Here is a 24255-nt window from a genome sequence, read left to right as displayed (position 1 = left end):
TAATGAGCTTGGCTTTAGTATTGATGGTAGGTGTATTTTTGAGCTTCGGACAAAGCCATGCTAGCTGTTTCCCCCTGCTTCCAGTCTAGTCTATGCTAAGCTAGGCTAATCACATCTAGCTATGTACTTCACACACAGACGTGAAAGTAAATAAACATTTTTCCCAAAATGTTTAAGTATAGTTTTAATGATTCTAACTAAAAAAGGAACCTGTTATTAAATTATCTATGCTAGTTAATACCTGCTAGCAAAAAGCTTCAGCTGTCTAATCCTAAAGTCAAACTCTCCAGCCTGCAGCGGTGAACTCATGAAACATTTCTGTGGGTTACTGGAGCTCCATGAACTGTGTTCATTCTTCTGAATATTTCTTATCCTGATATTTTTGCAGTTTTGGAATATCTTCTCTGTCATTTTCAACCAAAATACAAGCTAGCACAGAGGCTAGCTAGCACCTATTATTCATGATCTGCTAAAACTTACTAACTGAACCTCTAAAAATGTGTTTGGAAGTTTGAAAACACAGAAATGTCCTGAGAGCGGCTGGTGTGGCTAGTAGCTACAAACATACAGTTTATGTCAAAATAAATTATTTTGCGCTTATTGCACTTTGAGCACCTTCTGCCGGGAACGTTAGAGGTAAAACTGGTCAGTTTTCTACAAGTTCTTTGTAGCTTGTTAGCCCTTTGAAGTTAAAACCCGCCACAGGTGATGGTGCAGATAGATGCTAATCTTACAACATGATGAATGCCATAAATGAGCTTGAATTGTTTTGTTCATTGGCTCCACCCCCATTGAGGTTTAATTTAACCAATCAGATTGTTTCTCTTGTGCAGCTAAAACTACCCAGCAACAGCGACAAAATGGTACCAGCTACAGTGGCGTAGTCGGTGTGGTTTCACATTCTTTGTTGACAAAATGAAATCCATATTGCATATCAGGTTCTGTAAATGATGAATGTCATGTAATTAGCAAACTGTATGTAAAATCATTCTGGACTGACTCTTCCTTTAGCGTTCATATCACTGGGTGATGATGAGCAACAGCAAAATGTGACCTTGTGATAAAAGAGGTTTAAAAAGGCACTGAATTGTTTTGTTTTCATAAATGTGTTTGAGATTTTTTTTTTCTCATTTAGAAAAACATGCAGACAGTAGAAAAGTCTAACCCTAACCCGGATTTTTGTTTTCTTACAATTCTCGGACAGCGATAGAAAACTGGACGGTACTTCACACTGGCCTGATTCAACCTGGAGTTTCCCTGGAAGACAAAGACTGTGCTTCTGTTGGTTGTTGTTCCACTGTTGTAAGAACGTTATTCACATGCTGGATCTTCATAATGTAGCAAAGTGTGATGATGTGCTTCCAAATCCTTAAAAAGGACGGTTCACAATTTTTTCAGGTGTGTCTTAAAAACAGCAGTCAGGTGTACAAATGAACAATGAGAGAGGTTTTCCTCGCCGTAATCATTCCTCTTGTTCACACTGGATATTAAAAGTTCCTCTTCAAATGTTCTTTGTTCATTTGGGCTGCTGACTGCCTGAGAAATTGTGAACCCCGTCCTTTGACTCAGCCATTGAAGCTGCTGTGCGTATCATTTTGACACATCAATATATCTTTGCTTTATAGTTATAATTACTATAAATAGATAATTGGTCGCCTCTGCCTCACACACGTTAAAGGTCCAGTCACACCAGCATTTAAAACCAGCAGAAGTTTGTGGTTAATTCAGTTCATTTCAATGAAATCGCAATAATTAGTGGATTTGCTCACAAGGGCGAGTAAATCTGCAAAACGCTAATTTCTGCCGTCTTCACAGTGTGAACCAAAGAGTCCAAAATGGAGGACGCCATCGTAGCCGGTCAGCTTTGTTGCATCATCTACTTGTATTTAACTTCTTCTGTTGGAGTATAAACCGCTCCAGGAAAGAGACTTTCTGGTGTGACTGGGCCTTTATCCTTTTTTTTTTTAAACGTAAAAGAAAAATATTGGTATAAACAGGTTGAAGTTCACTCCTTCAACCACCTGCCATCTCCTAATTCTCAACGTCAAACCTTCAGAAGAAGAACGACCTCCTGTCGATGTTAAAACTCTACACGCAGCAGCTTAAATCCTCCAGAGTTAAGGTCAGTGTGAAGTAACTTTAAAACTGTACAAAATGAACAGAAAGTAATAAAATGTGTCCTCAGCTGCCCACCAGCACCTCCATGATGTGGTCCAGCTCAGCCAGGTCCATTTTAAAAGGCTGGTTCTGAGTGCCGGCCCCCGCCGCACCGTACCCGGACATCGACCGCACAAGGTCGTCCGCCATCACGACGGGGGCAATCTTGGTCGGCGGCGCTCCCAGCGGCGGTGGACAGGGGCCGAGGTCGTACATGGATGTGTCAATGTCTGTGAAAAGGACGTCGTCCAGGGCGAAGTCAGTCAGGAAGGCGCCCGTTGAGGACGGCGAGGTGTCTGTGGTGCTGGGAGGAAGAGGAAGAGGAAGAGGAGGAGGTGGAGGAGGTTTCTCCAACCTGCCCTCCACGTCCTGAAAGCCCCGCCCCTCCTCCTTCATGACGACGTCGAAAAGAACCCGAGCCGGAGGTGATGACTGCAGGCCCAAGGATGACGACGATAAAGACGAAGAGGAAGGACACAGCTCCTCGATCTCCTCCAGGGCCGTGGAGAAGCTGTCTTTAAGTGACGCTGAGGGCGGCGGCGGCGGCCTCGGGGAGTGGTGCAGGTGGTGGTGATGGGCGGCGGAGGAGGAGGGCGGCAGGGTGAAGAACATCGGAAGGTCCTCCTCCAGCAGCGAGGCGGGAGTCAGGCAGGAGTCCAGCGCCGACAGCGAGGACGAGAGGATGCTGAAGGAGGACGAAGGCGGCGGAGGTTGCCGGTAGCCGACGTCCTCGAGGGCGGCGGCGGCAGGCGGTGCGGCAGAGAAGAAGAGCGCGCCGACCCCTCCTTCCTGCCTGAAATCATCGTGGATGCGGCGAATGATGTTGTTGATGAGGACTCGGCGCTGCAGGTTGAGGTCGGCGCCCATCCGCGGTCCGTACAGCTTCATGAGGGACATGTTGAGGACGGTCTGACGCTGCAGAGTGTAGGACGCCTGCGACACGCCGCCGACGCCCAGAGGACGTCTGTCTTCCTCCAAACTGTCCTCATCCTCGTCCAGTTTCCGCTTCACCCCGTTACCCAACATAAATCTGTGGAAGAGAGACAGAAACACGTAAAGACGTCAGACAGTTTTTACTGAGAGAAACAGATAAACAGTCAGATTTGATTGATCTGTCGATTATTATCTTGATTAATCGATTAGTTGTTTGGTCCATAAAATATCAGAAATGGGTGAAAAATGTTTCCCAAAACCCAAGATGACGTCCTCAAATATCTTGTTTTGTCCACAACTCAAAGATATTCAGTTAACTGTCATAGAAGACTAAAGAAACCAGAAAATATTCACAAATTCGGACATTTTTGTCTTGGAAAAATGACTCAAAATGATCAAAACCAATTATCAAAACAGTTGGTGATTAATAGTATTAATACTGAATATTAAAACTGGGTGAAAACTGAGCTTCAAAGTTCATTCTTGACCTCAGAAAAAGTGGTTTAAAGAAAAAAATCACTATAAACTATACAGTAATCCATTAAGATGTGGTTGAAAGCTCTGTAAAAAGCTCGTGAGTTGACCTTGAGTTACAATTATTTGTCTGTTTAGCGGGTATAATGTTTACTGGGTTGGTTAAGCTTGTTAGCATGCTAACATTTGCTAAGAGCACTAAACAGCTGAGGCTGATGGGAATCTCATTAGTTTTGCAGGTATTTGATGGACAAAACATTTGGAGCAGATGATGACGCTAAAATAAAGGATCAAAGTTTTACATCTTCAGGGGAACATGAACGTGTGAACCAAAGTTTGCAACCATTCATCCAATAGTTGTTGAGATATTTCAATAAAGAGCTGACATGTCATCGTGTCATGGTGGCGCCAGAGGAAAAGTCAGAGGATCATCAAAACCAGTAGGATTCATCCTCTGGGGAACATGAATGTCTGAACGATCCGTTCACAACCACCTTTCATCTAAACTGATTATTACACACTATCTGCAGTTACATGTTTCATATTGTGCTCTTTGCTTTCTATTACAGGAAACACTCTGAGGATTATTGTAAACTGTGAAAAAACACTTCAAACTTATCTCCTTTTTTATTTTGGTGAACAATGATAATATGAATGTGACCAACAGGACCAACACCTGCCAGAAACAAAACCTCAGGAAGCTAAATGTCAAACCGCAGAACTGAAAGATGTGAAGTGTCAGTCAGAACGAAACTCTGCAGACAGAAAACGAAAGATGACAGAGAATGTTTGGAGTCACGTAAAAGATCACAGACTCACAGTCTTGTGACAACAAAGTCACAGGTTTGAAACCCCCTAATCTGCAGGGGAAACTCTTCAGAGTGTGAAGGTGAAAGAACCGAAAAAAACACCCGAGATGCTGAGAAATACTGGAAAGTAAATGAAAGTAAAAGTTACACGTTACATGACTGATAACATGTAAAGCTGGACGAGTCCACGTCTGGTTTACTGGAAGCCGAGTGGCTTCCTCATAAACTGTGATGAGAAACGTGTGTGTGTGTGTGTGTGTGTGTGTGTGTGTGTGTGTGTGTTGACAGTCAGCTGACCTGCTCACATGTGAGCGGCAGTCGGCTGACTGGGTGGGAGTCCAAAACCTTCTGACTTCTTGAACAACAAAACACAGGAAACAGGTGACTTCCGCCCAGAAGACCAAACACACACACACACATACACACACACACACACACACACACACACACACACACACACACATTCCTTCACTGTGCATTTCTATAAAGATCCATGACACGATATTTCTCTTTTATTTTGTGAGAAGAAAGTTAACTACAGTGATTTTAATTAGAGCTGCAACTAATAATTATTCTCCTAAAACTCTCCGTTAATAGTTTACTCTATAAAATGTCAGTTGAAAAAGGTTCAAATGAAATAAAAATAAGATAAAATTAAGATCAAGTTAGATAAGAGTAAAGATAAAAGACAGAAAAACAATAGAGAGAAGATAAAGAGTCACAGTTTACTGTCATGTGTGACAAAGAAAAGCAAAAAATTATCACATTTTAGAATCAAAGTTTTTGGCATATTTGCTTAAAAATTGACTTAAACAGTTATTCAATTATTACAATAGTTGCCTTCTGTTAAACACGTTTTCTTCTCTGATAACAGTAAATACAGAATGTGGTATAACATACAGCGTGATGATGACTTCTTCCAGCTGATTTAATGACAGAACACACATGGCAGTAAACTCACCTACATGCATGTGTAGAAACCAAAAATCAACATGGCTGCACTCTCACAATAATCTGGTTCCCCATCAACAATATAAGACTCTTGTGTGGCTGCTCTTACATTTTCTTAATGAAATATTTCTCTAAAATCCTTCCTGTCTCTGCATATGGACTGGATTTTGTGTTTGTAATGTGTGAACCAGGAAGAGAAGAAAAGTTTAATACGTTCAAAAACAGTATGAATCCTTTTGGCCAAAACAGTCTGTCTGATCTTTGACCTGAAGGCATAAGGATGTCAAGGAGACATGAACAACCTTCCTCCTGCTCAGCTCACCAACTCTGAAGCTGTAAATTTTTAGGAGAAGTTAAACAGCTCCTCTCTTTTTAAATGCACGTTAGAAAATGCTACTAAATGTGTAAACTCTTGACTTGTCTAACCCATGTTAACTTTTACTATGTTTAGAACAATTTAATTAGTTTGATATTATGGAAACTCTGAGAATAAGAAAAACAAACAGAATATTTTGAGCATGTAAACGTAATCATTGTTTCCGAGATGACGTCCTCAAATGTCGTGTTTTGACCACAACACAAAGATTTCAGTTTACTGTCAGAGAGACTACAGAAACCAGAAACATATTTCAAAGAATTTTGAATTTTTCTTCAAAATGGACTCAAAACAATTAATCAATTATCAAAAAAAGTTGCCAATTAATTGTCTAAATCTTAGCAGCTCTAGTTTGACCTGTTGGCTTGACAGAATAAGGTTGTTGTTGTGATCGGCACCGTTTTCCTGATGTTTTATTGACCAAGTGATTAATAAAAAAAAAAAAGATCAGCAGATAATTTGACATTAAAAACAGCTGTTAGTTGCAGCGGCAGTGTTATTATCGTTACTACTTTGGTTGATGGTGAGCGTAGGCGTGACACAGACAGCTGCTGTGTTTGGGGGAAGGGGATTGTTGGGATTTGAACCTGTGACCTCTCGATTCATTGGGTGAAAGCGCTGATAGTGGCTGAATTACAAACACACACACACACACACACACTTCTTATACATGATTATTCATCAGCTCTCTGTCCTCCTCGATACTCTGAGCCATGCGGGGCCCCTCAGAGGGGCCATCTGCTCCGACACCCGGAGAGGACGAGGTGAAGAGGTGAAGGGTGACAGACATGGTGACAGACAGATGGGGGGAGGGGGGGGAAATCCTCCCATATCATTTGTGGAAGTTGACCTTTGGAGTAAAGATGAGAAAGAGAAGTGAAATCCTGCTACTATAGTTTGTTTACGTAGCTTCCTGAAAGCTGACCAATCAGAACAGAGTGGGCTCATCAGGAGGCGGGGCTAAAACAGCCTGTTTACAGACAGAGGCTGCACTGAGGGGCTGCATAAAGGACCAGTAGAAGATAAATAAGGAGTTTTTAACTGCAAATCATGCAAAGATATTCCAGTAGAGCTGGAAATGTGCAGAACGCATCTGACAGAACAATATATCAATGACAGAAAACACGAAAAGCATAATATGTCCCCTTTAAAGTTGGATCAGCTGGCTGACGTTCAAATATTTCACCCTCCTCCTCCTCCTCCTCCTCCTCCCTCCTGTCTGAAGATGAAGTAAAAATCCAAAAATAGTTTCAGAAAAAGCTGCATTTGTGGAAAAGAAGATCTGAGAGTTTTGTGAGGCTAAGAGGAGGCAGGTGTGTGTGTGTGTGTGTGTGTGTGTGTGTGGACTCGCATACCTTTCCATTGAGTAAACGATCAGAGCTGGTGTTGTGTTACAGCAGCTCTGCCTGCTCTCACAGAACAGAGTGAAGCCTCAGCACACATGACCACAGACCTCAGCTACCTGCCGTTCCCTCGTTTACAAACCCGCAATAACTGATCAGCTGACATATCATCAGCTTTTAAGTTTGCTTATTTCCACATCCAGCAGCAACATTATCATTCATGTGGAGTCGTGTTTCTGTCCACCTGGTGAATCTAAGTCCAATATTCTCTCTCTTTTCGCTCTGTTTCTGGAAAACGTTTGGGTGCGTTTTGGATTTAATAGCTTAACAATTAGATTTGCGATATGAAGACGAGGTATTTTGTGAACACTGCAGCTCTTTACAAATCTTATATGTTGGCCATTTAAACTCTGGAGGCATCAAATAAAACCTCTGACACACCTTCAAGTCTTCTGACAACTAACCTGTGACATGTTTGAGATTCAACTCTTCTCTGCTGGCAGGACGACCAGCGAGTCCAGAGTCATGTGACTTCGGTTTTCAAGCTCTGACTTGTTTGTAAGTTTGAGCCGAAATGACACAAATACTGTGTTTGGGATCAAAAGAAAAGAAGACAATCTTTGCAGGTGTGAGCTCACATCTAAAAAGACACACAGTTTGGACACTTGGACTCAAACGTGTGACGTGTGAGTGACGTGACGGCGTCCCCGCTGCTGCTGCTGCTGCCGCTGCTGTTGGGTGTTAACATAAAGAGGTCAGCGTGTCACTGTCACACTGTGTGCAGTTGTTTCAATGAGCAGCAGCTGTTCCTTCACAGGAATTTTCTCTTGCTCAGCAGGATTCAGTGTTTAGTCATCCTGAGGACGGCCAGCAGGACCGACCGCCTTCCTTCTTTCCTTTCTTCCTCTTCTTCTTCTTTTTTTTTTTTTTTTAGAAACAGTCCTGCAGTGCAGAGTGTGCAGGAGCTGATCCTGCACTGCGCCTGCTGCTGCAGAGCTGCAGGGCCTGATTTTTTTCCAACATAAACAGCGATACTATCAGAGCTGCAACCATTAGTCCAATTACAGGAAATTAATCCTCAACTATTTTGATAACTGAAAACAATAATTGGACCATTTTAGTTGTTTTTTTTTTTTTTTTAAAGATAAATGTGAGGATTTAAAGCTTCTTCTATAAAATTCATTCCAGTCATTCTAATCTTTGTTTTGCATCATGTGTCAACTATCTAAATCATGAAAATCAAGTTATTACAATATACACAAAAAGGTTATTTTTAGTCAAAAAGTAGCGTAGATGCTAGCCGCTACATTAGCTGTGACATGTTCAATGACGTCATTTATCGAATAAGAATCCTAAAGGCTAAAATAATGACATCTCAAAGACGTCTAATCGGCTTTTTGTTGGCTGAGAATGAATGTTCACGACCTGAAAATGAGCTCCGATGATGATGATGATGATCCTCTGTAAGTTAAAGTCACACTGAGGAGGAAGTACGGTTTGTGTCTTAAACACCAAACGGCGGGAAAACAATTCGGGAAAAAAAAGCTTAATTTTGCTTGAACAACGTGACAGCAAGAGACCGACAATCTTCAAGTGTTTCCACTCTGGAGAGTTTTCAAACAAGACCCAGTAAAAACCCAGAATATGGCGGCACCACGTACGAAACGCTAGCTAGAGAGCGTTCGGCCGACCAATGACGTAACTTCATCAGTCAGTCACAGACTTTAGTGTTTATTTATTGTAACCTGTGGACCAGATTTGATGTTTCAGACCACGTCCACACTAAACCGGCTAAATTCGCATCTTTTTCTTTCTCCGTTTTGGCCCTGCGACCAAACTAAACAGTCATTTTTCTCCCGCCAAATAACAGAGCGTATCGTCGTCAGATCAGATGGTGGCAGCGGTTGCGGCGTTTCATCGGAAGCGGACGAAGAAGCGCAACGATAAAGCGAGCGTCGTTCTCTTTTTGTTGTCTCCTCCGACAGCTTGTTTAACGTCTTTCCCCGCTCGAACTGTTCTGCTGCAATAAACTGAACGTCAGGAAGCTGCAGCTGTTTCTTCTTCGCTGGTTTTTTTTTCCTGTCTGACTTCCTCCTGCACATGCCCGGTAGGAGTTTTTAATGTGGACGGAGATATTTGCAGAAACGAGCTGCTGTGGTTTCTTAAAAAGATGATGTTTATCTACCAAACCGCCCACGCGCTGCTCCGCCTGACGTGCAGCAACACGTCGCCGCTGACTGACCTGCTTCTGTTTAAATTTACAGCAGTGAGTCAACCCGTAATCTATAAAAATCTGACTTTCCAGTGTCTCATTTCTGATTGCACAAAAATCTGAACTTTCTCTAACTTTGTGTGGAAGGTTTTGTGTTTTTATGTGTGTGAGTTTGTTCCTCATTGCTGCTGCTGATAACTGTTGATCTGAGTGTTTAAAGGGAAACTTCAGGAAGTGAAGGTGGACTTTATTCACAGAAAAGGAATCGCTGTGTGTGTGTGTGTGTGTGTTTACTGCTGCTTCCTCAACTCACTGCAGGATATTCCCCCCGCTGTGTGTGTATGTGTGTGTGACTCATCATGTACAGTACCCGCAGCTTTAAAATGAAACGCAAACAAAAAACATTTGCATCATTTCAGTCTCCTTTTAAACTGAAATTTTTGATAGCAGCCGTCTGCTTCCTTCATCTTCCAGACAGCGCGAGTCATCAGTCTGTCAGTCTTGTTTTGCTTGTGTCACCGAACTTTCCGGCTTTCGTTTACTGTCGTTGGGAAATTAAATGTTTCCTTATCTGAGGTTTACAAAAAGCAGTAGGCTGCGACAAAGCTGTTATTGTTAGAGAAGATAGTGAAAACTAAATCATCTAAGTTCAACTGACACCTACAAAAATGAACCAAAACAGGAAAAAAATGACAAAATTATTCCAAAAAGATAAACAAACACTGCCGTCTGAAAATGAATCAACTGTTTTGATAATCTATTAATCTTTAATATTCCAGATTCTTTCAAAGTTTAAAGGCTGATTTTTGCTCCAGAGTGAAAGTTGAAGAAACTAAATAGTTAAATGTTGGCCAAACATTTCACTAATCTGAGCCAGAACATTCAAAACAATCAAAATGATAAAATCTTTCCTCAACATCATGAAGTCAAATCCTTTTTCAGTCCTGTTTCCTCAACAAAATAAATATCTTAATAGAAAAATGAAGTGTGATACAGCACAAAGTTGGTTACACGTCCAGTAACAAACAATAACGTAAGCATTTAAATTTAAACTAATTATACAAATGAAGACAATCACAATACAACCTGCAGAAACAAGTTAACAGTGAACGCATCGTCTCATTTCTGTTGCTGCTAGCGTTTCTGTTGCTCTCAACCTCGTTCATTTTGCTATTTTCTTCATTAAAGCAGCTAATTACCAGCTGCACATTTAAACTAACACTAGTTCTGCTAAAACTTTCTTGCTAATCCCACAGTTGTTTACATGCTAATCAGATCTGCTAGCTGCTTTAGCTTAGCCGTTAGCAATAGCTTCTTCTCAGTTTAATTAAATCGAACACTTTTCAAAATGTTTACTCAGGTTTTGTGTTGAAGTTGTGCTTTTTTCCTGACATTTTATAGACAAAACAATGAATCAAGATACTAATCAGCAGATTAATTGATAATTGTTAGCTGCAGTTAGTTTACCGCAGATATCGGACATCATAACAGTATATAAATAACAGAAAAGCAGAAAAAGCAGAAAAAGCAGAAAAAGCATGATATGACTCCTTAAAAAAGGAAAACACTCCCATTTTTCCAGCTCTTCTGGTCTGAATGTGCTTATTGTGAGTCGCTTGGGACAAAATGAACGTAAGAAAGAAGTAACACAGCTGCACTTCATCTTCGACTGTGTCTTCGTCGCGGTGTTGACCCTCAGAGTGTGTGTGTGTGTGTGTGTGTGTGTGTGTGTGTGTGTGAGTCCAATGTCGAGGCCTTACATAATAATACACACAGAGTGCTGATTGTACTGAGAGCAGAGTCTGTCAGTCTGCTCAGACTCTCCGTGACTCCGCCTGCTGCTGCCGCCGCCGCTCCACCACATTCTTCTCTTTAAACCTCGGCCCGACACCAAGAAACATACTGCACGCTGACCTTTGACCCCTCAGCTGCCAATCTGTGTCACCGGCAGCGCAGCCAGAGTAAACAAAAACTCAGGACACTTGATTTTAACACGCAGCCTTCATGGAAAACACACCTCTCTGCATGTCTGACAGCAGCTTTTTACACTTTTTAAACTTTACTTCTTCTTTCTTTGAATTACTTCAACAATCTTGAACATGAAGCTCTTTAGGAAGCTCGTTTTTATTTCCTTTATTACTGAACTGTAACTGGATTTCTAGTCTGTTATCTTGTATTTAGGTCTCTGTTTTTAACTTTTAATTGTCATTTTAATGTTTTTAATTCATTATATAAAACGCTTTCAATTTCTCTTGTTATTGAAATCAGTGAAACAAATAAACTCGCCTTATTTATAGTGTTTGTGATAAAGATTTACACACTCAGATATCTTTAATGCGCCCGTAAACTGAATTTATTATTGGAAAATTGATCAGTTAATTATTTATGGAGGTAAACAAGTAAACATTTCCAGCTTCTCAAACTGGAAGGTTTTTGAAGTTTGGGTTTGTTTTTTAACTGATATTCAGAGAATTTATTTATTTATTATTTTATCATCATTTTATTGATCTTTTTTGTCTCTCTTCTCTGCTTTAACGTCACTGCCATTTGTAAACCACTATGTATTGATTTACATGTTATTTATTATTATTATTGTTTACTTTTGTTTTTATGTTAAACCGTGACTGTGTGGGACGGGAGATGTGAAGGAAAAGTTGGTTTGAAAGTTATAAAAAGTAAAAAAATACGCTTTTGTGCAGCTGCTTTGAAATATTTCAGTAAAGCTAATTTAAAAAAAAGACAAGAAAACGTTTGTGTGCTTCGCAGCGGCAGCTTGAACACAAATACTGAGAGAAGTCGAAGTCTCAGTTTAGCAGTGAATGAATGAAGCGTACGCGCCGAGTGGAGTGAAAGTGAAAGGAGCTGAAGCGTCGTGATAAACTGAGCTGTAATCATCAGCTGAAAGAAGTTAGCGGCAGTTCAAACATAAACAACGTCAGTCCAAGTGTCTGAAGTGAAGTTTGTTTTGTTGTTGTTTAAAAAAAAGGTGAAAACACGAGAAGTGAAAGGAGTTGAAGTGTCAATCCAAGTGTGATCATTGTTAAAATGTCAGCTGAAGAGAAAGATGATGATGATTAAGTGGTTTTAACATTATTTTTTGACCGTTAACAGACAACAAAAACTATTAATTGAAAGAAAAATGATGAATATATTAGTTGGGTTCAACTTTATTTTACAGGTCTGTAATTTTCTAAGAATTTTCATAGAGGTTTTGTGGAAAGGACGACGTATTTTAGCGCTAATTCAAGACAAATACAGACAAAAGTTTTTTGAGTTTAGTTTATAGAGCTCAACCGATTATTATTTACTGACTGTTTTGATAATCAAATAGTCGTTTTGAGTTATTTTCTGGTTCCAGCTTCTTAAATGTGAATATTTTCTGGTTTCTTAAGTCGTCTGTGACGGTAAACTTTTTAAATATCTTTGTCTTGTTGGATAAAACAAGACATTTTATGTTGCATCATTCTGGGAATCAGTCATCGACATTTTTCACCATTTTCTGACATTTTCTGGAACTAATCAGTCAATCGAGATAAGAATTGACAGATTTGTTGATAATGAAAATAATTGTTATTATTTAATCATTAGAAACTTCAGTCTTAACTGTATGTTAAAATACAACTTGCTTATTTTTTCATTTTCAGCTGATTAAAAGACTTTCTAGTTTAGATCATGGATTGATTAGAATTAATCAGAAGTGTACTAACTGAATATTACCTCTATTTTTTTCCATCATTAGTAACAAATTATATTAATCATTCCTGGAAACTACCAGCAATGAATACAGGAAATACAAAGTACAAGTACAAATTACAATAAGATGATATGTTTGTTGAAATAATAAATATTGCAGTTGGTTTGACTCTCATAACTTTATGTCTTCTTTAAACATCATTTCACCCTTTATTATGCTTTGGTATATTTATGGATAATCATACACAAAATATTTACAGCTACTCAAGAATTCATGTTTGTAAAGATGCAACGGTGTCTGACAGCAATGTTATTGTTTCTTTTGATGTTACTGACATAAAATATATATATTCTAATTACATTAAAGTATCTCTGTTGCTGAGTATCACACACAAACCACAAACTCACATGGGGACATTTAACGGTAATTTCCAGTTTCACCAAAGAGGACAAACAGCGAAAAAAAATCACTATAAACTCGCTATTGATCACCTATCATCAACTAATACAATTATATTGTGTCTTTAAAAAGATATTATCACAATCGTGCTCAGTTTTAAGATAAGAAGACTAAAGTTTGCATAAACTACTGCGGGTGAACCAGCGTTCCCAGTTACAAAGCTGTCAGAGCAGCAGCTGGTTTGCAAGACCCTCCGGGACCTCCAGGCCACCGGCTGCTCTCGGCCACCTGCCCGACCACCAGGCACCCTCACCCAGCCAAAGCCTGCACACAGGACCGGGGGGGCGGAGGATTATTTCTAATTTTGTTTCTATATAATAATCTTTCTGTTTCTGATTATAAAGCAGCTCCGGTGTGGATAAAGGTGTGCTGAGAGGTGAACTTAGTGTAATTATTAGTAACACAGCTTTCATTTTTCTCCGTTAAGTTGCAATAAAAACAGACTGTGCGGGCAGTTAGCCGGAAAACCGCCCCGGTGCTCGGTGAGATAAATAAAAAACTATGTTCTGGGTATTTAAAGGTGTCGGTTGTGGCTGCTGGTGTGTCACTCACCACATGTAGTCCCATCCAGGGTCTCCTCTGCTGCATTGGGTGTCGTCGGTGACCGGTGAGGCCCGGAGCGGAGCGGCGGACGGTCAGGAGGAGGAAGAACATGGAGGAGAAACGAGCCGTTAGTCCGTTCGTTCGTTTCGTTTGTTTGTTTGTTTGTTTGTCTGAACTCCGCCGTCGTCCCCGCGGCCGCCTCGACCTCAGCTCCCACCGAGCTTCACACACAATGGCGAAGCGGAGAGGAGGAGGAGGAGGAGGAGGAGGAGGAGGAGGAGGAGGAGGAGGAGGGGCAGCAGCAGCAGCAGGAGGAGGAGAAGTGTCACCGAGGCACGAGCGAAAAGACAGCGAGAAGATGGCACTAACAGCGTTTCCGGTTACAGGTTTCAAACTAAAAGAACTTCTGTACGCATGCGCAGACAGTGACTGCGCCGCGGGTACCCATAATAAAAAAGTACATTTTATTTATAGATTTAGTTTAATGTTGGGAGGATGAAGATCTATATAAAAAAATATAACAGTACAAGCTGTTACAGTTTTAATTGCTTTTTGTTTTAGAGAGTGTTGAATTGAATAAATGTAATGTTTAATATCTTTGCTAAAGGCAATAACGCATCGTTTCTCACCTGTAATTTTACTAAAATGGATATGGAATTTGGCTGTTGTAACAAAGATTTATCATGTAAACATAAGTGCCTGTTGCAGTTGCTCCTGCTCGTTTTCTTTACCTTTGCACATTACGATTAATTTACTGTTAAATTACTGTTCATTGACTTGGCACGTTTCCATTTTTGCACTTTTGTCCATACTGTGATTCTATCTCACACATTACTTTTTGTACATTTGCATTTGTACGTTTTTATATCCTCTTAATGTGTATTTATTAGTATTACTATTTATTTTTATAGGAGTTTTTACTTATTGACTTCCTATTTCCTAATTGTATGTTGAGCAATTGTAATAAAGCAATTTCACTACGGGGATCAATAAAGTTTTTCTGATTCTGTTTCTGATTCTGAAATGTTATTTTACGAACACTGGGTGAGTACAGAAGAAACGTTTACTGTGTTTTTAAAAGGTTTTATCATAAAACTTCAGCTTTACTCAGAAAGAAAATTTGAAAAAATGATTTTTATCACAGAATTAATCTTATCAAAACGACATTTCAGTTCTGTGCAATTCTAAATTGCTCATCTTTATATTCCAGTAATCATACGATGAATAATCAAAACTTCTGTAAATAAATTGTCTTTCTTTTTTTCACACTACGTACAATAGATGTTGTCTCTTGAGGATTCTTGTCATTTTCCGCCTTCCAACCTGTTGTTGGAGCCTGGCATCATTCTTGCGGAAATACTTTGATATGTTTAAGAATATTATGAATAATTAATTAATTAAAGCAAAATATAGAAATTGTATCTGCATGAGGTCGAAAAAAAATCTTCTTTTTTTTGTTGTTAACCGTCTTTCACATCGTTTTGTGTTTGGTGAGGGAACATTTGTAGAAGTTAAAAATGTGTTTTTGAAATAACTGTTGATTTAACCGCAACTTTGACCAGACGACATTTGTTGGACTCAGTTCAAGGAAAAGAGAAAAAGAAGTTAAAAGTTACTTAAAAACCTCAGCAGTGAAAACTGGCTGCCTGTACAGTTCAGGACTTGGCTGTCCAAAACTTTTACTTTCACTTTAAATCTAAGGTGTATTTTTATGTATTTATTTATTTATTTATTGATCACCTATGAAAAAAAAAACTCTTTATACACACATAATTAAGTTAAGCAACACCTTTTCACATGTCGTACTCCTCCCACCTGTCAGGTACAGTATCACCTTTGCTCCATGATATTTCACAATAATGCTGTAAATCAGAAACATAAAACATCTCCCAAATAGAGCTGCAGTAAGAGGAGGAACAGAACTGGAAAGATAAGAGAGCTGCAACGTCACTCTGCAGAAATGAAACTATAAGTTTGTCAGAGCGACAGCAGAGCTGCAGTCGAGTCTCTCCACTTCTGTCCAAATAAAAATTAAACTGAGTTCATCAAGTCTTTCTCAACAACACAGCAGAGTCTCTGCCAAACACTGGTGAGTACAACTGATCATATTTAATGTTTCAACAACCAGCTTTAACACAGCAGACAGGAAGTTCCACTCTTTTCATTTCATGCTGACACTTGTGAAATTAGTGACAATATAACTAAAGATGTTTTTACAAAGATTCAGTGAAACAACTTTAATTGTTTTTTAAACAGTCTCTCTGTGTCAGTTCTCAGGACTTTTGTAACTTGTAACTGAATCTCTGTGGTCTGGAGTTCAGCTTCACTCCAACCTTCCTGGTCTTATTACTATTTACTGATCACTTCCTACAGACACACTGCATTCTATTTCCTGTAGCTGTTTCACATTAAAAGCTTTTCACCAGTGAACCAGAAGGAGGCTTTTATTGTGGAGCAGCTGGAGGAAATAAACTGTGCTATTCTTCAATAATTATTCTTCTATACAACAAGATATGGACATATTCTGTGTTATATTGTCAGTGGTTCATTTTAAAGATTGTATGGAAGAATAATACAAGCAGAAACAGCCACAATGAGCTGTTAGATAAAGAGCTGCAGATGACAGTCTCTTACTGTGTTTGTGTAAACCAGCTCACATCCAACATTAAAGGTGAACAAGGCCTTTAACCTGGTTGTGCAACACTGTAGAAAATTATCTACATTTGCCAGCTTGTCTTAAATGGTTAAGGTTGCTCACGGCTTGATTTGATGAAAGTATCTCTATCCCTATTGAAACACGCCATGTTTGATTCTAAATTATTCTACATAATATCACACACTATAATTGAACAGTAACCAATCATCTCTCTTTTTAAACAAATAGAATAAAAAATGTCTTCCTTTTCTTTCCTCTCAGTGTGTAGATATGTCTGCTGCCAGCTGTCTGCTATCTGAAGATCAGTTTCTGTGCTCCATCTGTCTGGATGTGTTCACTGATCCAGTCACCACACCATGTGGACACAACTTCTGTAAAAACTGCATCACTGAACACTGGAACCGTAATGACCAGTACCTGTGTCCCATCTGTAAAGAGGTTTTCAACATAAGACCTGACTTGGGGGTCAACAAATTGCTCTCTGAGATGGTTTCTCAGTTCAGACAGGAAGCTCAACAGAAAGCCAGCAGCAGCAGCTCAGAGCAACAAGCTGCCAAACCAGGAGAAGTTCCCTGTGACGTCTGTACTGGAACCAAACTGAAGGCCCTGAAGTCCTGTCTGGTGTGTCTGACCTCCTACTGTGAGACTCACCTGGAGCCTCATCTGACAATGTCAGGTCTGAAAAGACATCAGCTGATCAACCCTGTGGAGAACCTGGAAGACAGGATGTGTATGAAGCACGATAAACCTCTGGAGCTGTTCTGTAAGACCGACCAGACATGTGTCTGCATGCTCTGCTCTGTTTTAGACCACAAGACACATGAGTTTGTTCCTCTGAAAGAAGAATATGAAGGAAAGAAGGCAGAGCTGGAGAAGACAGAGGCTGAAATTCAGCAGATGATCCAGAAGAGACGACTGAAGATTCAAGAGATCAAACACTCAGTTGACCTCAGTAAGGAAGATGCAAACAGAGAGAAAGCAGAAGGTGTTCAGGTCTTCATCGCTCTGAAGGAGTCTGTTGAGAGAAGCCTGAATGAGCTCATTGAGACGATTGAAGAGAAGCAAAGAACGACAGAGAAACAGGCTGAAGACTTCATCAAAGAGCTGGAACAGGAAATCTCTGAGCTGATGAAGAGAAACTCTGAGGTGCAGCAGCTCTCACGCTCTGAAGACCACCTCCACCTCCTCCAAAACATCCTGTCCCTGAAAGCTGCTCCACCCACCAAAGACTGGACAGAGGTCAGTGTCCGTCCACCATCATATGAGGGGACTGTGGTGAGAGCTGTGACTCAGCTGGAGGAGACGCTCAGTAAAGAGGTGAAGAAGCTGTTTGAGGTTGGGCTGAAGAGGGTCCAGCAGTATGCAGTGGATGTGACTCTTGATCCTGATACAGCACATCCTGAACTCATCCTGTCTGATGATGAGAAACAAGTAAATCATGGTGATGTGAAGAAGAATCTCCCAGACAACCCAGAGAGATTTTCTATAAATCCCTGTGTGTTAGGAAAGCAGAGTTTCTCTTCAGGCAGATTTTACTTTGAGGTTCAGGTTCAAGGGAAGACTAAATGGGATTTAGGAGTGGTCAGAGAGTCAATCAACAGGAAAGAAAATATCCCACTGCAGCCTCATAATGGTTTCTGGACAATATGGTTGAGAAATGGAAACGAGTACAAAGCTCTTGCTGACCCTCCAGTCCATCTCTCTCTGAAGTCTCAGCCTCAGAAGGTGGGGGTGTTTGTGGATTATGAGGAGGGTCTGGTCTCCTTTTATGACATAGATGCTGCAGCTCTTATCTACTCCTTTACTGGCTGCTCCTTCACTGAGAAACTCTACCCATACTTCAGTCCCTGTATTAATGATGGTGGTAAAAACTCCGCCCCTCTGATCATCTGTCCTGTCAATCAAACTGCCTGAGTCAATATCAGGATGCTGATGGATTAGAGCCAAAATTTACTTGAGCTTTAATAATATTAATTTATTAATGACCTATTATATAAATAATGTTTAATAAATTTACCACAAGTGACCCATTGCTTTATCTCCTATGCACCTGCCTGTGAGGTGAACTACTTGATATACAGTTAGCTAGTTTAGTCCAGTGGTTCCCAACCTAGGGGTCGGGCCCCTCCAAAGGGTCAGCAGATAAATCTGAGGGGTGGTGAGATGATTAATGGGAGAGGAAAGAAGAAAAAACAAAGTTCTGATACACAAATCTGTTTTCAGTTTTTGGACTTTTTCTCTAATCTTTGATTTTTGCTGAAATATTGGATCATTTGAACATTTATTGAAATGAAAGCATGTGAGAAGTTTAGAGGGAAAAATCACTATTTGGTGGAGCTGTTAACAACTCATAGACATGTGAAATGTGACCCCGACTACACACTGCTTTTTGTAAGACGTCAAAAGACAAAAAGGTTGGAAACCACTGGTTTCATCTTTAACAATGTGTTGTATTTTAAAAGCTTGTTATATTATCCATTGTGTCAAATCTTCATCTGAAAAGTAACTAAAGCTGTCAAATAAATGTAGTGGAGTAGAAAGTACAATATTTCCCTCTGAAATGTAGAAAGTAGCATCACATGGAAATACTCAAGTAAAGTACTTTAAAATTATACTTAAGTACAGTACTTGAGTAAATGTACTTAGTTACTTTCCACCACTGGAAAGTACTCTAAACTGTTTGTAGCAGTGTTTTATTTGAATCTTTGTCTCAGAGTTACTGAGGTTTGTACAAATTGTAAATGTTTCCCTCCATGTGTCCAGCAAAGGTTTGTATAGCAGCAAACATCAGAGGGAGGACAGTTTGTTACACACCTCTCAACTTCCTCATCTCATTCAGCAACAACTATAGGAAAGAAGAAAATACAAGAATTACATGAAATTGTTTTAGCAGGTTTTAACACAAAACTTCAGTTTTACTCAAAAAGACATTTTATGATTTTTATTTCTGAATGATTCTTATCAAAATGAAATTTCAGTTTTGTGTAATTCAAAATTGCTTATGTCTATATTCCAGTAATCATACAATGAATAAACAAAACTTCTGTAAATAAATTGTCTTTCTTTTCTTTCACACTATGTACAATGGATGTTGTGTCTTGAGGATTCTTGTCATTCTTTGCTTTGCCAGTTTTCCACCTTCCAACCTGTTGTTGGAGCCTGACATCATTCTTGCAGTCATACTTTGATATGTTTAAACATCTCATGAAGAATTAATTAATTAAAGCAAAATAAAGATATTGTATCTGCATGAAGGAGTTGTTAACTGTCTTGCACCTCATTTTGTGTTTGGTGAAGGAAACTGGAAAAAGTTTGTAGAAGTTAAAAATGTGTTTTTGAAAGAACTGTTGATTTTCTTTCTTAAGATTTTTTTTGGCCCTTTATTGGATAGAGGATAGTGAAGTGACAGACAAGAAACAAGGGAAGAGAGATGGGTACGACATGCAAAACAGGCCCCTGGCTGGAATCGAACCAGCGATGTTGTGGTTACGTATGTCGCACTACCAGGGCGCTCCATAACTGTTGATTTAACAGCAACTTCGACTAGACTACATTTGTTGAACACAGATCAAATAATAGACTAAAATAGGTTAATAGTTACATGAAAAGCTCAGCAGTAAAAACTGGCTGCCCAAAACTTTCACTTTAAATCTAAAACAGGTTGTGTTTCTTTTTTTGGATCACCTTGTGAAAAACCTCAAACTTAAAACAGACATAATTAAGCTAAGCAACACCTTTTCACGTCTCACCCGTCCCACCTGTTAGGTACAGTATCACCTTCACCCCATGGTATTTCACAACAATGCTGTAAATCAGAAGGAGGAAACAAAATCTCACAAACAGAGATGCAGTAAGAGGAGGAGCAGAACTGGAAACATAAACTGAACAACCGCAAGGGCGGGAGGGGGGGGGGGGGGGGGGGGGGGCTCCAGGGCCCATGCTCAGTAGGGGGGGGGGCTCCAGGGCCCATGCTCAGTAGGGGCCCCATTGTGGACATAGCACACGACCCAACGAGGCAGCAAAGCAGGAATAGTAGAGCTTAACTCTCTTAACTTGTTCTATTCATTCTCTATGGTAATTCTTATCACTATGGGTATAATCCCACCACCGACCACAATGTGGGTTGCAATGGCAGATTGGCGCTGTTCATATTTCTGCTTGTTGACTCCGTGGGAAGTGAAGACCGCAGAGGCAGTGATTCAAAGTTGACTCTAACTTTGCTGAAAACCTTAGCCAAAATATGAGATATACTTTATTTATGTTTATGGGGAATGAAACTTGCCAGATAAAGAACTAAGAGCTATTTGTTTGCCACCATGAAGGAGAGGAGGATGAAGTTTTAAAAGGGACCGTGATATGTACAAAGTTCGTTAACCTGTTCAGATTATTTTGCTCTATGGAGGATAGAGCTGGGACAACAATTTATGAGTGAAACATCCATAATTAGTCTTTATTAACTTAAATTTTGGTTATGAAGAAATCAGTCAGAATGTCAGATTAATGTGTTGTTTAACTCCATGGTTAGGACACGGTACTGAGACAGTGCACCTGGCCTGTCACTGTCTATCGGTGGTGGTGATGAACTGTTTGTCAATCAATGAACGTAGAGCGCCTTGGTGCTGAAACATTTGTATGTGACTGGAGGCCTGTTTTCTTTTTTTTTCTTTTTTTTGCTTGTCTCAAAGTGGCTTCACTGTATGTTTTCTTAGACATAGGCTTGCTTGTTCAATAAGTGACAACTTGTGTTTATGGATAGGATAGGATATATTGGCTATTTTACAGTTGTGAATTTTAAAATGACTTTATCAGAAGGACCCTTTAAGAATGCTCCATCCCCTCTGTGCTGAGAGTCTAGCTCCGCCCCTGACTGGAAAGATTAGAGAACTGCAACGACACTCTACAGAAATGAAACTAAAAATGTGTCAGCAAGAAAGCAGAGCTGCAGTCAAGTCTCTCCACTTCTTTCTAAAAACAATTACACTGAGTTGATCAAGTTTTACTCAGCAACACAGCAGAGTCTCTGCCAAACACTGGTGAGTACAACTGATCATATTTAATGTTTCAACAACCAGCTTTAACACAGCAGACAGGAAGTTCCACTTTTAATTTCATATTGACACTTGTGAATATTGGTTACAATATAACTCAAGTTGCTTTTACACAGAAAAATGTCTTCCTTTCCTTTCACACTACATATGTAGATATGTCTGCTGTCAGCTGTCTGCGATCTGAAGATCAGTTTCTGTGCTGCATCTGTCTGGATGTGTTCACTGATCCAGTCACCACATCATGTGGACACAACTTCTGCAAAAACTGTATCACTGAGCACTGGAATGTTAATGTCCCTTCCCAGTGTCCCGTGTGTAAAGAGGTTTTCAACATAAGACCTGACCTGAAGGTTAACACATTGCTCACTGAGCTTGTTGCTCAGTTCAGACAGGAAGCTCAACAGAAAGCCAGCAGCAGCAGCTCAGAGCAACAAGCTGCCAAACCAGGAGAAGTTCCCTGTGACGTCTGTACTGGAACCAAACTGAAGGCCCTGAAGTCCTGTCTGGTGTGTCTGATCTCCTACTGTGAGACTCACCTGGAGCCTCATCTGACAGCTTCACGTCTGAAAAGACATCAGCTGATGGACCCTGTGGAGAACCTGGAAGACAGGATGTGTATGAAGCACAATAAACCTCTGGAGCTGTTCTGTAAGACCGACCAGACATCTGTCTGCATGCTCTGCTCTGTTTTAGACCACAAGACACATGATGTTGTTCCTCTGAAAGAAGAATATGAAGGAAAGAAGGCAGAGCTGGGGAAGACAGAGGCTGAAATTCAGCAGATGATCCAGAAGAGACGACTGAAGATTCAAGAGATCAAACACTCAGTTGACCTCAGTAAGGAAGATGCAGACAGAGAGAAAGCAGAAGGTGTTCAGGTCTTCATCACTCTGAAGGAGTCTGTTGAGAGAAGCCTGAATGAGCTCATTGAGACGATTGAAGAGAAGCAAAGAACGACAGAGAAACAGGCTGAAGACTTCATCAAAGAGCTGGAACAGGAAATCTCTGAGCTGATGAAGAGAAGCTCTGAGGTGAAGCAGCTCTCATGCTCTGAAGACCACCTCCACCTCCTCCAAAACTTCCCGTCCCTGAAAGCTGCTCCACCCACCAAAGACTGGACAGAGGTCAGCGTCCGTCCATCATATGAGGGGACTGTGGTGAGAGCTGTGACTCAGCTGGAGGAGACGCTCAGTAAAGAGATGAAGAAGTTGTTTGAGGCTGAGCTGAAGAGGGTCCAGCAGTATGCAGTGGATGTGACTCTTGATCCTGATACAGCACATCCTCATCTCATCCTGTCTGATGATGGAAAACAAGTAAATCATGGTGATCTGGTAAAGAAAAATCTCCCAGACAACCCAGAGAGATTTTCTATAAATCCCTGTGTGTTAGGAAAGCAGAGTTTCTCTTCAGGCAGATTTTACTTTGAGGTTCAGGTTAAAGAGAAGACTAAATGGACTTTAGGAGTGGCCAGAGAGTCCATCAACAGGAAGGGACTAATCACACTGAGCCCTGAGGATGGTTACTGGACTATATGGTTGAGATATGATTACATAGCTCATGATGACTCCTCAGTCCGTCTCTCTCTGAAGTCTCAGCCTCAGAAGGTGGGGGTGTTTGTGGATCATGAGGAGGGTCTGGTCTCCTTTTATGACGTAGATGCTGCAGCTCTTATCTACTCCTTTACTGGCTGCTCCTTCAATGAGAAACTCTACCCATACTTCAGTCCGTGTACCAATGATGGTGGTAAAAACTGCGCCCCTCTGATCATCTGTCCTGTCAATCAAACTGCCTGAGTCAATACCAGGATGCTGATGGATTAGAGACCAAACTGATAAACTGATCAATTATAAATGAAAAGATTCACTGTAATTCATGGTAACAAAAGTACATATTCAGCAGTAATGTGCAGCATAAACTTGTTTTCATCAGGATATGATTTATGCAGTCATTCTTTTATGATTTATAATTTACAAGTTTAAGGTAATTATAATTACCTTAAACTTGTCTTTTTACTGCTTCAGTGTCACTCCACTATTGATTCATTAACCTCTTCACCGGTGATGGATTTATCATGACAAACACATGTGAGGAAAAACTCTGTTCACACAGAGCTTTAAAATCTAGTGAACATCCCAAAGTTTGCAAAGATACCAAATATGTCAGACTGAATTTCAGGGAAATGTGTCTACATGGGGCCCTTTTTCCTGCAATATGGCGCAGGTGCAGATTCAAGTCTTAATTGCTGGCGCATGGCAGCGGTATGTACTGTATATATTTAAGATGGCATCATAGCAGGTGTGCTCGAAACGTCACCTTGGTGCAATAAATTGTAAGTGCCCTGCGGTGTGCAAGCTGTTTCCAACAGCCCAACACCTGCCCGCTTCGGTTTGGATGTGCATGCATACTCCTACTTCTTAATGACTCTTATTAAAATGATATTTCAGTTCTGTGGAATTCTAAACTGCTTATCTTTATAGTCCAGTAATCATACAATGAATAATCAAAACTTCTGTAAATAAATTGTCTATCTTTTCTTTCACACTACGTATGATGTGTGTTGTCTCTTGAGGATTCTTGTCATTCTTTGCTTTGCCAGTTTT

At 40.3% G+C, this 24255-nt stretch overlaps 3 protein-coding genes across 3 annotated transcripts; 2 read left to right on the top strand and 1 right to left on the bottom strand.

Annotated features, from left to right (window-relative positions):
* Positions 1-1177: 1177 nt before the first annotated feature.
* LOC121880692 (SERTA domain-containing protein 2-like) lies at positions 1178-14215 on the bottom strand. Its single transcript, XM_042388139.1, has 2 exons — positions 13961-14215; positions 1178-3187 (listed from the first exon to the last, which is right to left on the bottom strand). Exon 2 carries the CDS (start codon positions 3181-3183, stop codon positions 2182-2184), a length of 1002 nt encoding a protein of 333 aa, XP_042244073.1. The 5' UTR covers positions 3184-3187; positions 13961-14215; the 3' UTR covers positions 1178-2181.
* A 1797-nt stretch (positions 14216-16012) lies between these two features.
* Positions 16013-23448, top strand: LOC121880595 (E3 ubiquitin-protein ligase TRIM21-like). Its single transcript, XM_042387923.1, has 3 exons — positions 16013-16040; positions 16869-16908; positions 21842-23448. The coding sequence occupies exons 2-3, from the start codon at positions 16878-16880 to the stop codon at positions 23446-23448; spliced, it is 1638 nt and encodes a 545-aa protein (XP_042243857.1). The 5' UTR covers positions 16013-16040; positions 16869-16877.
* On the top strand, positions 16951-18716 carry LOC121880723 (E3 ubiquitin-protein ligase TRIM21-like). The gene has a single exon (XM_042388201.1). The coding sequence runs from the start codon at positions 17094-17096 to the stop codon at positions 18519-18521; it is 1428 nt and encodes a 475-aa protein (XP_042244135.1). The 5' UTR covers positions 16951-17093; the 3' UTR covers positions 18522-18716.
* Positions 23449-24255: the final 807 nt, after the last annotated feature.

This window comes from Thunnus maccoyii, chromosome 2 (assembly GCF_910596095.1).
Source record: "Thunnus maccoyii chromosome 2, fThuMac1.1, whole genome shotgun sequence".
Lineage (NCBI taxonomy): Eukaryota > Metazoa > Chordata > Actinopteri > Scombriformes > Scombridae > Thunnus > Thunnus maccoyii.
The sequence above is the reverse complement of the archived record's forward strand: the minus strand, read 5'-3'. Positions and strand labels throughout refer to the sequence as shown.